Source organism: Arachis ipaensis, chromosome B10 (genome assembly GCF_059453495.1).
Source record: "Arachis ipaensis isolate K30076 ecotype BB chromosome B10, ASM5945349v1, whole genome shotgun sequence".
Classification (NCBI taxonomy): Eukaryota; Viridiplantae; Streptophyta; class Magnoliopsida; order Fabales; family Fabaceae; genus Arachis; species Arachis ipaensis.
Window position 1 is genome coordinate 130733551 of NC_142435.1, and position 16296 is coordinate 130749846.

General features: G+C 34.9%; 3 protein-coding genes across 3 annotated transcripts; 2 read left to right on the forward strand and 1 right to left on the reverse strand.

Annotated features, from left to right (window-relative positions):
• Positions 1 to 4329: 4329 nt before the first annotated feature.
• LOC107621087 (E3 ubiquitin-protein ligase RING1-like) lies at positions 4330 to 4854 on the forward strand. Its single transcript, XM_016323134.1, has one exon. It carries the CDS (start codon positions 4330 to 4332, stop codon positions 4852 to 4854), a length of 525 nt encoding a protein of 174 aa, XP_016178620.1.
• Positions 4855 to 5253: 399 nt separating this feature from the next.
• Positions 5254 to 7390, forward strand: LOC107623692 (pentatricopeptide repeat-containing protein At5g06540-like). The gene has a single exon (XM_021112849.2). The coding sequence runs from the start codon at positions 5833 to 5835 to the stop codon at positions 7282 to 7284; it is 1452 nt and encodes a 483-aa protein (XP_020968508.2). The 5' UTR covers positions 5254 to 5832; the 3' UTR covers positions 7285 to 7390.
• Positions 7391 to 12960: 5570 nt separating this feature from the next.
• On the reverse strand, positions 12961 to 15974 carry LOC107623426 (coiled-coil protein). The gene is made up of 6 exons (XM_016325676.3): positions 15594 to 15974; positions 15030 to 15157; positions 14722 to 14825; positions 14519 to 14606; positions 14239 to 14300; positions 12961 to 13686 (listed from the first exon to the last, which is right to left on the reverse strand). The coding sequence occupies exons 1-6, from the start codon at positions 15704 to 15706 to the stop codon at positions 13534 to 13536; spliced, it is 648 nt and encodes a 215-aa protein (XP_016181162.1). The 5' UTR covers positions 15707 to 15974; the 3' UTR covers positions 12961 to 13533.
• Between the last annotated feature and the right edge of the window lie 322 nt (positions 15975 to 16296).

Below are 16296 nucleotides of genomic sequence, written 5' to 3' on the forward strand. Positions count from 1 at the left end.
TATGATTTTCGAGCATGGAGGCTCCCCTAGGGTTGTTCTCAATGAAACATAACCCGTAACGAGAACTCTTTCCTCGAAGAACCCTACCAATTCTCCAGTCAACAATTGTAAAGCTTTGTCGCTGAGTTGCATCTTCTTGAATGTGGAGTAGAATATTATGTCGGCACTGCTTTTTGGGTCTAGAAAAACCTTTTTAATTTTCAAATCCCCGACATTGATAGATATTACAACGGGATCGTCGAGGTTTGGGCATTGCAATTGTAGGTTTGAGGCAATGAAAGTACTGCTTGCTGGTGGTGTTTGCGTTTCTGCTGACGAGGATCCTTCCATAGTCAACATAGCTCGGTAGCTTCATTTTCTGGCTGAATAAGTGGTTCCGCCTCCTGTGAATCCTCCTGAAATGTAATTGATTACTACCCGAGTTGTAGGGAATTGGGGTTGGGCATCCCATTTTTCTTTATCTTTCGATGCTGAGCTTTTATCTATTGTTTCCTGTATGTTTTCGGCTATTGACATACTTGTCCAGTGATCTCTGTCGTGTTAAATGCTCTAGCAAATCTTTTGCTATTATGCATCCACCAGTTGTGTGGCTAAAATTCTGATGAAAAGCATAGTGTTTTGTTTTATCCGCGTATTCTTTTATCTTGATAGGTTCCTGCCTTCCTAGGTGGTTTTATAATTTTAGCGTGGAGTATTTCCTTGATTATATCTTCCTTTTTAGTGTTGAATTGCGTATATGTGTCGAACTTTGGAGTAAGGTTAAAGGGTTTCTTGTGCTCCCGAGCTTGGTTTGATATTCCATGTTTATCCTCATATTTCCGAGGCGCCTGTTTCTCGGCTCTTTTTGCCTTGCGGAGTTCCTCGATCTTTATCTATTCTGCTGCTTTATCTCAAAACTCGGCGAGTGTTTTTGGTTTGGTAAAAACAATCGTCTCCTGAAATTTTTTTGATCGGAGGCTGCTTTTCAGGGCATGCAGATGAACTTCGGGACTGAGCTCGAGAATTTTTATTGCAAGGTGAATTGCATCATATAGTCCTTTAGGCTTTCGTGTTGGCCCTGCTTGATAATACTAAGATAATTAGAATCATGGACGTATATTTTCGAGAATCATAGACATAGATTTTGGAGGTTACAAAATGGTTGATAAATAGGTCGGCGAATTCTTCAATGTTAGAAATTGAACCTACAGGCAAACCAAGAAACTAAAGTAAAGCAGCTCCGTCCAAAAAGGTTAGAAAAGAACGACATAAGATTGGATCAGAAGCACCGTTCAAAAACATCATTTATTCGAACTTGGTAACATGTATCTTTGGATCCCCCATCCCTTCGTATGGTTTCAAAGTGGTCGGAAGTGTGAAATTCTTCGGCATTTGGGAATTCATGATCTTCGTCGAGAAAGGATTTGCTCTTCTTTTACCGGTTTTTGGAGGAGTGGCCTCCATTGTCATATTTGTTTTAGAGTGATGCTTATATTCGGGATGCTCCTTATCAGCATTCTTCATTTCTCCATCTCCTTTACTCCCACTTGTCTTGCCGGTGAGAAGGTCAGCCATTTTCTGTACCTCGGCTTGGAGGGCAGTATTCATAGATACCAGCTCGGCGTGAGTTGGAGTAGGAGGGGGAGTACCATCATTCGCCATGATTGAGGTCCTACAGGAAAAAATAAAAAGAAAACATAGGGTGACTTTATCGTCGGTCTCATGGTGGGCCCCAAATGTTCTGTCGAAGAAGCACCTTCCGAGGTATAGCTAGTTACTATCGTTTGACGACCTTTCCTTTGTCTCTCAGATAGCATTGGTGAAGACTGGGCGTGAAACCTGCAAAAGAAACTCCGACACTCAAGTCAGTATATATCTAAGAAACTGAAAACAATAGAGCTGATGTATTGGTATAATCCTTTTTTTCAGTGTTGAGTAGCCTTGTATGTACTTGTATTTAAAGGTGTTTGACGTAACCATTTATTTGTTTAGTTTTCGAGTTTGTATGCAGACTATGAAGATGTGGTCCGTATAAAACCCTCTGAGATACAACTACTTTATTTCGAGATATAAGGGGTGATAATTAATATCTATTTGTATTTTGAATATCTTGATGGTTTTTTTTGGTGACTTGAATATCTTGATGTTTGAGGACAAGTAGCAAAGTCCATTCAAAAAGAAAAAAAATTGTTTAAAAAAAGAATAGGAACAAACAAAAATGAATCGAAATGTTTATCACATGATGTTTAAAGCAAGTGGTAAGAGATTATGAAGTATTTAAACAGAATATGTTTGAATACTTCATAATACATGCATACGTCATCTTCTTCTTCTTTCAAATTCACGTATAACTCCTCCTCTTCCTTCTTCGCGCACGCAGATTCTTCTTCTGCTTCTCCTCCTCCTCTTCCTTCTCTTCTTCTTCTTCTTCTTCTCCTCTTTCGTTATCGTCATCACCAACAACACAAACATTATTTTTTCAATTGAATTGAATGGAATGCAATTGCTAAATTGAATTGAATGGACGCAGGTGTTCTGAATCTGAATTGAATTAAATTGATAATCTCTAAATTGTAGACAGAGGTGTTTCGAATTTGATTTTATATAATGGATTATGTTTCGTTCAGTCAGTACTATACACTTGTTTCACCATGAGTACGTGTTCGGTTCATTATGCAGAAAGCTGTTTGATTTTGATTTTATATAATGAATTATGTTTCATTCACTCAGTACTATACAATTGTTTCACCATGAGTACGTGTTCGGTTCATTATGGAGAAAGCTGTTCGAATTTGATTTTATATAATGGATTATGTTTCGTTCACTCAGTACTATACAATTATTTCACCATGAGTACTGTGTTCGGTTCATTATGCAGAAAACTGTTTGAATTTGATTTTATATAATGGATTATGTTTCGTTCACTCAGTACTATACAATTATTTCACCATGAGTACGTGTTCGGTTCATTATGCAGAAAGCTGTTCGAATTTGAATTTATATAATGGATAATGTTCCATTCATTACAATTGTTTTACCATAATAACATGTTCAGTTCATTTATGTTCTGCACAATTCGAAACTCTTTTTCCTCACCTTCTATTGCTTTTTCACCAGGGAGAGTAGGAAGAAAAGACAAAAAAATACAGCAGTAACAACAACAAAAGAATGACGATAAGGAGAAAATACGTGAAGAAAAATGAACCCGAAAAAGAAGGAGGAAAATGATGAGGAGGAGGAACGCGAAGAAGAAGGCGAAGAAGAAGACGCTTCATGCGTAAACGAGTGTGAGAAGAAGAAGAAGAGGAAAGAAGAAAAACGAAAAAAAGCGCATGACTTAAAATTGCTTGGATGAATTTAAATACCAAAATTGCTTGAATGTGGAGAATATCTTATTATTAAATTAGGATTCAACTACTTGATAGTAATTTTACACAAAATCTTTGTAAATCAATTTTTTTTTTGTCTAATCAATCTATTTATAACTATTCCAAAAAAGAAAACATTATTTTAAATAATTGGCAGTTATTTTAATTTATATATAAAATAAATATTAAATGATTTTTTTATAAATAATCATTGTTATATTTTTTCTCACTTATCTCGAATAATTAGTTTCAGTTAGTTAGTAAAAAAAATAAAAATAATCATTTTTAATTTTTAAATTATGAATGATAATCCAAGAAAAATAAAAATGGTTAGAAAATAATAAAAAATTATCTTAAAAAATTACTATCCTAATTAAACTAAAAAAGTTATTTGGTTAATTAATATCTAAAAACTAAAGAGAAAGTCTAAAAGGCCAATTTTTTTATTAAAATTTAACTAACATTTTAATTATTAAAAAAAATGTATAATTTCATATCAATAAATGATTCCTAATTAATTATTACAAATCACAAAAAAATTATACTGCCTCTAGGATTACCGTTAACCAAATCTTACTAGAAGCCTTGTATATATATAAGTAAGCAGAAAGCAACAAGGATTCATTCTCAGTTTCATTCTTATTTCTATTAAAGAAAGTTTCCATATTTCTAGTAAACTCGAAGCATCAAACCAGTTCTTAATTTCATCATCATGACTTCGCCATTTACTTTCTTTTGGGAAGCGTCATCTCCCCCATTGTTACAAGAAGAGGAGGCAGATTTGCAACACTATCTAACCCTCATGAGAGATCAAATAACAGATTACTTCATTCTCAAGGTACAAGTTACGCATCAAACTTGCTGGACTCATCATCAACAACCACAATCACAATCACATGCACCAGTGTTAGGAGCCATTTATTCGTTTACATCCTCAATTCTAATCCAAGCGCAAGAATTCCTTCAAAACGGTTCATCACACATGCAAATGCACTTCCCTGATGCTGTTATACCAATTGCCTTGATTCATAACATGATGCCAGATATTATATCCTACGCGAAAGCCATAATTCAAACTCGTCCTTCCGGATTCCTCTATGAAAGACCTGATTTTCGTTTGTTCAGTTTGTATCTGGACATTATTATCCAGAATCCTATATTGTACGTTGATGACTTGAATATCCAGAATTTGTCATTGGAAGTTGATGACTACGGCAACATGATCACCGACTTAATCATTGAAGAGTCCATGGAAGATCCTAATAATATTAAGATGGTTCCTGCATCGAAGAATGCCATTGAGTCTCTTGAGAAAGTGAAGCTTGAAAATAATAACCACCTAGCAGAGAGGTGCAGTATTTGTCTGACTGAATTTGATTATGGTGATGATGCAGAACAAGTTTCATCAATGCCTTGTAAGCATGTATATCATCAAGAGTGCCTCATCCAGTGGCTCAAGACTAGTCATTTGTGTCCTTTATGTCGCTATCCGATGCCAACTAATTAGATTGTCAAAAATGTAAATAAAAGAAATTGAAATTAGTTACTTGATTCTGTGTAATTTGGTTGTAGTTCATCTTCATCATGTGAATAGCATTATGCATTTAATCATCAAAAAAATTAGTTAGTTGATCCTGTGTAGTTTGGATGTAATTCATCATGTGTGAATAATATTATGCATTTTGTGTGGAGTTCTCTTTCCCAATTTTTTCTTTTTTATATTATTTTCTGTTTTAATTTTCTAAGCAGCTTTATCTAAAAAGAAAAAACCTTCGTTTTGTTTGTTAAAGAAAGGATTAATAAGAATTTTCGCCGTTGACTATAATGTGGAAAAATTCAGTTAAAATAATTTAAAAAGTATAAAAGCGACAAGGGAGATAGGGGATGGAGAGGTGTGGCACAAGGTGCTTTGCCAAAGGATGAGGGGCAGATGCTTCGTGTTTTGGCCTTCTGGTTCTGGGTGAGGATCTTTTGGGATGTGTGTGTGTTTTTTTTTTTTTATGTGAATGTGGGAGAGGATTCTTCGTGCGTCATTAGAGGAGAATAAGTATTCTATTTCTTGATTTTATTTTTGGTGTCTATTCTGTTTCTTGATTTGAAATGGGTCAGAGAGCACTCACAACCTTCGTTAAATTTGGATGCGTGTCTTCACGATCATTTGTTAAGTTGCCACTTGCCACTAGATATTGGCCGAATGTAAAAGGTTTGACTCATAAAAAAGCTTACGAGTTGAAGTCAAACTCAAATAACATGCATATATGTACGATAAGAAATTAAGGATCAGAGAAAGTGCACTTAGCTTGTTGAATGGTCGCTTCATCCTTCTGTGTGGGGAATTGAATGCCGCCTTGTGCACGAAGCAACTGATCGGTCAGCAATAGACTCGAGCTCCGATCCGCAACAACCTTGCCTTTGTGCCGCCGGTGGCGGATACCTTGGGAAACTCCGAGTCTCTGGTCAGTGATCACCAACAACCTTTCTTCGAATGGTGCCGACAAAACTGCACTTCTCGCTCAAACACCGCTTCCCCCGTTCACCACCGCCGCCACGAACCTTCTCAACCATTCCACTTCCGCCGCCCACTCCTCCTAGTCTCTCTCTCCTCGCCGACCAATGCACCACAATACACCACCTCAAACAAGTCCACGCCCAGTTGATCCTCACCGGCCGCATCCGCCAAGACCCCTTCGTCGCCAGCCGCCTCCTCTCCTCCTCCGCCCTCTCCCCCTTCGCCGACCTCACCCTCGCTTCTAGAATCTTTTCCTCCCTCCCATACCCACCCAACACCTTCATGTGGAACACCCTCATCCGCGCCCACGCCTCTAGCCCCAATCCCCATTACTCTCTCTGCCTTTACGTCTCCATGAGGAAGCTAGGCGCTATTCCCGGGAAACACACCTTCCCCTTTCTCCTTAAGGCCTGCTCTAACATTCCCTCTCTGCCAGCCTGTACCCAGGTTCACACACACGTGCTGAAATTCGGGTTGAGCTTTGATTCCCACGTGGCCAATGGTTTGGTCAAGGGTTACTCTGTTTCCGGAGATTTTGCCCGTGCGCGCCTTATGTTCGATGAAATGCCGGACAGGAGTTTGAGTCTTTGGACGACGATGGTTTGTGGGTATGCTCAGAATCAATGTTATGATGAGGCTTTGGGGCTTTTTGATGAGATGATTGAGGATGGATTGGAGCCCAATGCTGCGACGCTGGCTTCAGTGTTATCGGCTTGCGCTCGGGCGGGGTATCTTGAGCTTGGGCAGAGGATTCATGAGTTCATGAAGGTGAAGGGGTTTGAAGTGAAAGTGATTCTTGGGACGGCGTTGGTTTACATGTATGCAAAGAATGGGGAGATTGTTATGGCTCGGAAGTTGTTTGATGAAATGACTGAGAGAAATGTTGTTACTTGGAATGTGATGATCTCTGGCTTGGCTGCTCATGGACATGTTGAAGATGCTCTTGGTCTCTTTGAGAAGCTGAAGGAGGAGCAAGCTGTCGTCCCTAACAATGTCACTTTCTTAGGGGTTTTGTCGGCTTGTTGTCATGCTGGCTTGGTTGATGTTGGTCGTGAGATCTTTTATTCGATGAAAAATGTGTATGGGGTTGACGCAAAGATTGAACATTATGGGTGCATGGTGGATCTTCTTGGAAAAGAGGGTAAGTTGTTAGAGGCAGAGGAACTGGTAAAGGGAATGCCTTGGAAGCCTGATATTGTAATTTTAGGAGCTTTGTTGGCAGCTTGCAAAAATAATGGAAATACCAAGGTTGCTAAAAGAGTCGTAAAAGAAATCCTTGCTCTGGAACCTCATAATCATGGTGTACATGTTGCTATGTCGAATATATATGCAGAGGCTGGACAATGGAATGAAGTTTTGAGACTGAGGAAGGTTATGAAAGAAGAAAGACTAAAGAAAACTCCAGGGTGGAGCCTTGTTGCTACTTAATTGAGCATTGTCCAAAAGATTTCGTTTTTTCAATTGTCATAATTAACCAAAGGAGTAGACTTAAGTTGCTCAAATGTGCCTGATTAAATCCTAAATCACTTCTATTTGAACTGTTTCTGCTACTTGGAAGGCCAAAATTAGTTGAGGTGGTTGCCGAAAAGGTGGTGTTGCAGTACTACTTATTAATGTCTGATTGTCGCATCCTAGTCGCAAGAACATAAGCAACTGCTTGAGGTTCACTTCAAAGGAGTTTCTTCTTGAAAAGTGTCATTCAAAATGGAATTGCCAATATTAAAATTTTGGACAGAGTTATGCTTTGGTATGGCTAATGTCAACATTACTGAACGAATGTGGGATTCAGATAACGTAGAAGCTTTTCAGACAAACACGGAACTCCTATGCTCCTATTAGGAGAAAGATGCATGACATGAACACTTAAACAGGCCTTGATCATGTCCAAGGTGTGTTAATGAATGCAGAGGGTGAACAGTGTGTTAACAGCTATATCATAAAACTTGGTATTTTCAAGAGCTATTAAGATGAAAGATCACTCGAGTGTTGGTCTAGTGTGTTTCTCGATAAAAGTTCATCTCCCTAGAGGAAAACAGGGATGAACTGGGTCCTGGTGTATCTACCCCTCTTGCTTTGTGTCCAGTCTAGTAAAGATCTATGAGACATTAGAATAGAAGCAACCGTGTTAAACACTGAAGTAGCTGGCTCATATAATCACCCAGAGCTACTCTTCTAATGTGAACTGATGCAGGCTGCGGCTCTCTATTTATTGGCTTACAAGCAAAACATTAACTAAAGGAGGTTGCAGTTGTGGCCTAACATATTCAATGGTTGACACGCCACTGACAGACGACAATGGAAAAAATGGACCGTAAAGCTACACAGATGAGCATGTAAGGAACCGGACAGAGACAGGGGATGCAAACCATGATTTGTGGTAGTTATGGCTATAGCCTATAGGTGCTAACTTTTCATAACAATTTAAGGGGAAAAAAAGGAAAGAAATCGCGCTGATTCTTGTAGGCAGGAGGAAATTATAATATTCAAGATTACGCATCTGGTAACCTGCAAAGTTGCAGGAAGTGATTCCTAACCGTGTAAGTTGTAACCATCTGCAGTGATTTTTTAAGTGCCCGTGATTCCTAACGGTGTAAGTTGTAACCATCTGCAGTGATTTTTTAAGTGCCCGAGTATGTTAGTGTTTTCCTTTTATACTAGTTTTATTAACTTCCTTTATGTGATAATTCTTCAGACCATTCAGCAGCCCAAAGTAAAAATAGTCTTCCGACATTGACAAGACAGATAGAAAAAGCAAAGATTCAGTTTGGAAGGGTGAGAGGTAATTAACTAATTATAACTCTTTGTTACTTCTATGAAATTCTCAAGGGAGTTATATGACAATGCAAACACAATATGACTGGAAATTAAAACATTTTCAGCTCCTTATGTCCAGTTCACCTAAATTAGATTATTTTTTTTTAATCCCACACATTTCATACTGTTTGTAATGGTAAAATTGTTAATTAAATTACTAGTTATTTGTTTTCAAAAATTAATGGTGCTGAAATGATAAAATTACTAATTCCAGCCAATCTGCTATTAGTTGCAGGTTCTCAACAATCTTCCTTGATCAGATAGATACCCAGAAAAATAAAAAATAAAAGATAAATATAGCAAAGAAGCAAAGTAGAAAGATGATACAAGCGATAACCGCTACATAACAACTTCTATAAGAAGTTCTGTTCTAACACTGATGTTGCATATTAATTTGACGCAAGAAAGATGCTGGAACATGAACCGTCTCTATAGTATTCAGAAAGATATAATGTCATTGAGTACTAAGATATTGTATATAATGAACCGTTTTTTATATTGTATATTTCCCTCTCAAAATTATTACTGATGGATACTAAGATACATGATCGCTCGCTTTCAGACATGACTGGCGTGTTTAAATGTTAATCTTTCTGGAACTGTAGAAGCTGCGAATGTGAGACACTGAATCAACTTGGGGGTCTGACTCATCATCAGCAGAAGGTTCCTTTGCAAGGCAAGCATGAGGAGCTATTGGTTCATTTGCGAAAAATGCAGGAGATGGGGTTGGGCTATTACTCTGTTTGCATGCAAATCATGAGATGGGACTATAGGCTCACTTGCCAGCACAATCTTTTGCGAGGGAAGGAGATTGAGTTGGGGTTATTGCCTAAATTTCAGGCAAATCATGAGATGGTGTTATAGGTTCAGAACTTGCAGGAAAAGCTTGAGATGGAGTTGGGGCTATTGGTTTGTTTTCTTGGAATGCATGAGATGGAGATATTGGCTCACTTGCTAATTCAATGGCTGAAACACCACTCAGGAAAATGACTAGGGGCAAAAGAAAAGTAAAGCCATGGTAGAAAAAGAAGGGGGAATACAAAGCCTTGTGAATTTGTGATTTCTTTGTGGCCGTGGCCTGTAGGATGCTCATCACACCCTTCAGAGGAATCTATTTATAAGTTAACGCTCACTGCCCATGAATGCAGTGATGTTACATGTGACCAAAGGATTTTCTTTTCTTGGGGTGGTCATTTTCCGAATCCTGGCAATGGTGCGGGTTGTTTGTACATCAAACTGCTCTCAATCTTTTTTTTTTTTCTTTTTTTTAAAGGCGATTTCTCATTTGTTTTGTTCTATACTATGAGTTTTTTTTTTGACTTTTTAGACACTTTTTTGGTGACTTCTATACTATGAGTTTAATTTTTATAATTTGATCGTGAAAAATATTTTATCTATATTTTAATTAATCAAATCTATTTTTTTGCATAATTATTTCACACAGTTAATATAAGAAGTTATTATTTTTACTAATATGACATTATGTGATTAGATATGTATAAAATTACTTTATATGAACATTTCATTAAAATTAAATTTTTATATATTGTGGAACAAAAATACTATTTATAGACTAACAATTAATTACTAAATTAATTATTATGTATTTGTATTTAAATACATGTGTAGTTTCATTTACTTTTAATATAAATTTTGTTTGCTAATATGAATAATTTTATTGGTAATTAATTTTTTGTATATACTTAGCATGATTGATTTTAAAATTTTAATAGACTTATAATTTAATATATTTGGATATAAATATAAATTATAGAATAAACTTTCAAAATAATTCCTATCAAATTTCAAATCATACACTTTGTTCTCTAATAAATTTTTATTATTCTAAAGTTTGTCAGACAGATTGATCCTTAAATTATTTTTAATAAAATTTTGAATATATATATATTAGATAAATAAATCTCTAGCAAATTTTATTTTAAAAAAAATTAAATTTTAAAAAACATTATTATGAGACACATCAGTTTTCTTTTAAATAATAGTAAGACTAATATGTCCGACGAAAATAATTCAAAAAATTTTATAATAATAAAAGTTAAAATATTCTATCTAAATTATTTTAAAAATAATTTTGGTATTCACTCTAAATTATATCAAGATATTTCTTTTATTCTTAAGTAAGTATTCTTTTTAAATGTTCAATTAGATATTTAGATTAAAGAAATTATTAAATGTATTATAAAAGTTAAAGATAGGGTCTTATCAGATGCAAATACAAAATTAATTATAATTTAGTGATTAAAAATTGTGAAAGATTCATAATCTAAAAACAGATGTTAGATCTCCGACATAAAGGAGGCAAAAAATTTGATGTGTACAAAATTAGTGTTTAGGGTAAAATTTTTAAATTGGTTTGTGACTCAGTTCTAAAATTTTTATTTATACTTTTTAAAAGGTTTAAAAAACTTTTATTTTTTAAAATTTGATTGTGAAAATTGGTATTTAGAGTAAGCTATAATGACATAAACCGATATGGTAATTTTGAGTAATGCTACATGTATACTAAAATCAGCCACTAATATAAAATATATGTTGGGATATAAATACACATTTAAAATAAATTAAATCACATATATTTATACACAAATATATTGCTGATTGATTTTAATGACTAATTTTAGTGTACAAATATTATTTTTGGAGAATTTTATATTGGATTCTCGTTAACTTGTTCAGGAATAGATCTTTTTAATTTTTCTTTTTTACTTAAGAGAGTAAAATATGATCTCATTATTAATTTTATAAGTAAAACTAAAAAAAATATAAAAAAATATATTAAAGTTAGAAATTACATTTTACTCTTTCAATTAAAAAAAATTGTAGTCACCAAAAAAAAAAATTAAAAAAAATTGAAAAAATCCACCACTCATATTCATTAAATATGATTCGACAAAATTAATGTTAAATTGATTTGTCAAAATGGATAATTATTTATAAAAATAAAATTCAAAAAGTTAACTCAATTAAAAATAGTAATTGAAATATAAATACCTGGCAGTGAGGGATTAGTGGTCAGTCGTTTTTCTCTCATTAATTAATATATTCTATCACTAACTTTTTTTTGGTTTCAGTGTTATCCTTCAACCTCACAGTTCAATATTAATCCGTTGCGGATCGGAGTTTCATTTAAGAATTTGTCGCTGACAAATGAATTGCTGCATGTACAAGACGAGATTTGAACCCCCTGACACTTACTTAAACGGATTAATAAACCTACCACTAGATCAACCCAATTTGATTATATTTTATCACTAACTATTATTAAAAAAAAATTAAATATACCAAAATTTCAATGTGACACTACAAGAGGAGATAACTGACCACATAATTATTTTCTTTAATTTTTTACTTTAGAATTTTAGTATATCTCTAACTTAAATATGAATTTTTTTCTAATTTATTACTTTAGAATTTTAGTATATCCTAAATATATTTTAACATAAATTGCAATTAGATCATTAATGATCCACGAGAAATTATTTATTACATTTGATATTAAATATTCTTAAATATTTACAAAATACACCAAAATTTTAAAGTGATAAATAAATTTTCAACAAATATATATACCAATTTGGATAAGTACGAAAGTTGCACTTGCTCAAAATTAAGTTCAGTAAAATTAGCAGAAGAATTAGGATAACTTGTTTATTTACCAACCCAACTACACAAGTATATATATTTAGGTGCACATTATTGCAATTATTTTTTAAGCACATAAACTGAACCTTGTAAATTTATAATTTTGCCGTTGATTACCTACTTAGAAACTTAATCACATTAAAATTGCAATTATTACTGTTGTAATACAACCATTACTATGTGCATGTACCATCACCATGCATTAGCTGATTTTGTATGGAAATACATACATTAGACGTTTTTTATTGCCACCCGTGTAGCTGAACAAAGTCAACAAACCGCACATCAAATTTTCACTTTACTTCTTTTCACAATGCATTAGTCATGCTATATACTAAAAACCGCCAGTTTTTTACTCTGAAGTCCGAACCTTCATATTAATTTTTATTGTTAGATAAATCTCCAATAATAATTCGGACCGACTTAAAGAAAACAAGACGTTCTTTTGCCCATAAAGGCTCCTATCTATAATGCTGATTCAGATTATTTGGTTTGGCTACCCACTATGAAAGGAGATTTTAGTTTTAAAAACTTTGCTCTTATTATAATGGCGAATCAAGATATTAGTTGTTAAAATAACCTTTGCTGCTATCTAGTGTCGCTTTTCAAATTATAAAAGGAAGTTTATCAGCAGGGTATGTGCAAATCTTACATTTGGCCTGGCAGAATTATTGTCCCTCATTAATCTCAGATATCAACAAGAACTAAGAAGCTTCTCCGGCAGTTCTATAGCAGGATACATGTCCAAGTAATTTGGCACGAAGTGTAGGCCTCTCTCAGAAAAGGAAGCAAATTGTAAACTTGGCATGGAAAATAAAACTAATTATAGCAATGAATTCCCCCTTTTGACTCAACTGTGAGAACATTAGTTTGAAAACCATTGTCTCAACTATCAAGCAATGCTATAAAGTAAGTATATTTCCATTACCAAGTACAAAAACCAATCATCACTATAAGAAACCCCCTCCCCCAGTCCCCCACTTCTCTTCTTTTTCTTTCTCCCTTTTTTCCACTCTCTTCTGTCTTCTGTTCCAGCTCTCGATTAAAATTATCCCCCAAACACAATTGTACACACTACTTGGTTTCTTAATGAAGACACTGAAATTTCAAATTCCAGGACTTGGGTTATTTAGTCAATTTAATTCACCAGGTAGCATTGTTGGCCACCAGCCATCTGCATATAATCCAATAGCTAAAAGCTTACATGAAATCATCCTCCATTTCTTGCAGTGTTTTGCTTCCTGATGCAATGTGCTTATTGGATGTCATATTCTCTGCAACCATCAAACCCTTGTAGCTCCTCAGCTCGGCTTGTCTCTCCTTTTCAAGTCTTTCCAATTCCTCACGGCGTTTCTGCACACATAACATGTGATTAAATAAATAAAGCTTTTCTTTAATTGTATGCTTTTTGCATATGATCCAGGCATTTTGTGTGAGATGCTCTATCTTCAACCAAGGAAATGTGAATGCAAAACATTAAGCTAAGTTACCAACAACGGTACATGAATTAAATTTTGTCTATGCTACATCTCATAGAATAGAAGACATTTTATTTTTATATGACAAGCTTGGCAGAGACATACTGACATACATTACAGAAACCTTAAGATGCAATGCTCAAATTATTGACACAATTACACATCAAAAAAGACATCCTAAAAGACAAGCTGAGAGATGATTGATAATTCAAGCTGCATGAAATCACAAGAAAGAAGACATTTCTGTGCCCCTGAAGGGCATGCAATGTGCAAGTTAAGAAGATAGAACTAAGCACAAAAACAATAATTCATCAATTCACTCGAAAGAATGTTTGGGCACAATTACAATATATCATCTGTATCAGATTATGTTATGCATGTCTACAGAGATACCTGTGGATAAAAAACAGTATTTTGCAATGCTTACCTTGTCTCTCATTTGTTGCTTTCTCTCAGCTCTTTCAGCTGCATTAACTGCTTCACGCTCAGCTGCAGCACACATATTCATATAAAGATCAGAAAGACTAAAACAAATTTTCAAGCGAATTAAACATGAGAGAAAATGAAAAGTAAAGCGCTAGCTTTGATGGCAAAAAAGAAACATAAGGAGGGAAGAATTGTCATGTGACCTCTTTTCCCAACAAATAACATTTTTATTTATTAAAAGAAAGGCACCGAGGATACATGTAGGAAAGTTCCTTAGTCACCTCTCAAATCAGGTTTCCTTTCCACTTTTGTTTTGTTTAGCCTGTTGACAATCTCATTGATCCGCTTCTCCACTCTCACAGTTCGGACCTAAAATGCATGAAAACCAGAGATACTCTCAAAATGCACAGTCAAACATCAATTCACCACCCTCTCCCAATGCCACAAAAACAATACCAAACAAGAATGAAGTTAAAAAACATACCATTTTGGGGTTGTGGAAACCAACTTGACCAACATCCATTGAAGCAGTTTTCTTTAAATTGGCCCAGGGAGTATAAACAACATCAATATTGTTCACCTTATTTCCTGTCATGAATGAAGCACGTAGAATAAGGAATTAGACAGAATAAAAATAGCCATGAACTAACAACTACATATCCGTCTCAAGAGTAAGAGAATTATTTCCAAATATAACCAACGTAAGGAACTAACATCAACAAGTGTAACCAGAAGCATTACTTATAGGTAATAATTTCTCACAGATAGCTACAATCATTAAGATGTTTTTACCTTGAATCGAATTTGCTTTAACAAGCTGAGCACAGTCCTCCAGTAAACCTTCACTAATGTCATCAATAGTCTGACCTTTGTGCAGTCTTACATAAACATGTGCTGAAGACATCTTATCAACATGGAACCTACACAATACACAGCTTACATCAATACCCATCAAATGGTAGAAGCTTAAAAAACCAAACAACAAAAAGCAAAAATCTAAGCAAAAAATATCATAACAAAAAATTGTAATTCAGGCACAATCTTGAAGATAACTCAATCTCTTCAGCATATAATTGAAAATAAATAAAAAAAAAACTCGAGTTTCAATGCAACACTGAATGGAAGAACCTCTAGAACTTCAGTAATTCACGACAAATTAACAGCCTTTAACATCCAAATTTCTTAAACGAATCAACAAAACAACAGATAAATCAAAGATACAAAAAAGGAGGCACGTAGAAGCAAAATTTATCCCCCAAAGCAACCTAATTTCCGGAAACGAACGAGAAAAAATCACAAAATCACAAAATCGCTAAACGAGAAGCAGGGAATTGGGGATTGGGGATTGGGGATTACCAGATATCTTCAGGGAAACCATATTTGATGAGTTCTTCGTTCTCGTACTTGTCGAGACCCATGAAGATGGTGTAATCGCCAGCTTCAGGGCGTGCCTTGAAGTAGAAAACCATCGGAACGGAACCTGCTTTCTTCTCACGCTATCTCAACGCAACGCACACACCAGAGAAAGAGAGAGAAGAGGGAAAGTCTCGATGGTTTTTATTGCGTGCTAGGGTTCTCTGAATCTTTCACAGTTTTCTATCCGAATCGCTGCATGAATTAAAAAGTAAGAAACCTTTCGTCCCTCTTTCTTTGGCTCCTTTGTCTTTTTTCTCTAAACGCAATCATATGCGTTTGGGGCCGTTCTACAAATACCAAATTTTATCGGGCATTTGTTTCAACATTAGAAACACAATTCCAAGAAATGAAATTATCAAATTATTACCTACACCCCGGTCTGGGACTAGTTTAGCCGGACTCAATTTCAAAAAGTGGCCCGACTAATTCATTCAACTTGGTTAGAGCAAATGCCCGAGTCACCCAACCCAGTCCGATTGAACCCACAAATAAAGAAACAACAATGCTAGAAAACTAAAAGGGTACTAGCTAAAAATCAGCCAAATATCTCTAGGTGAATTCAAAATCTCTATGTGGATGATGTTTATGTTAGGTATTAGGATGTTTCTTCTACTAAGTATCAGAATATTTTTTTTTTCATACT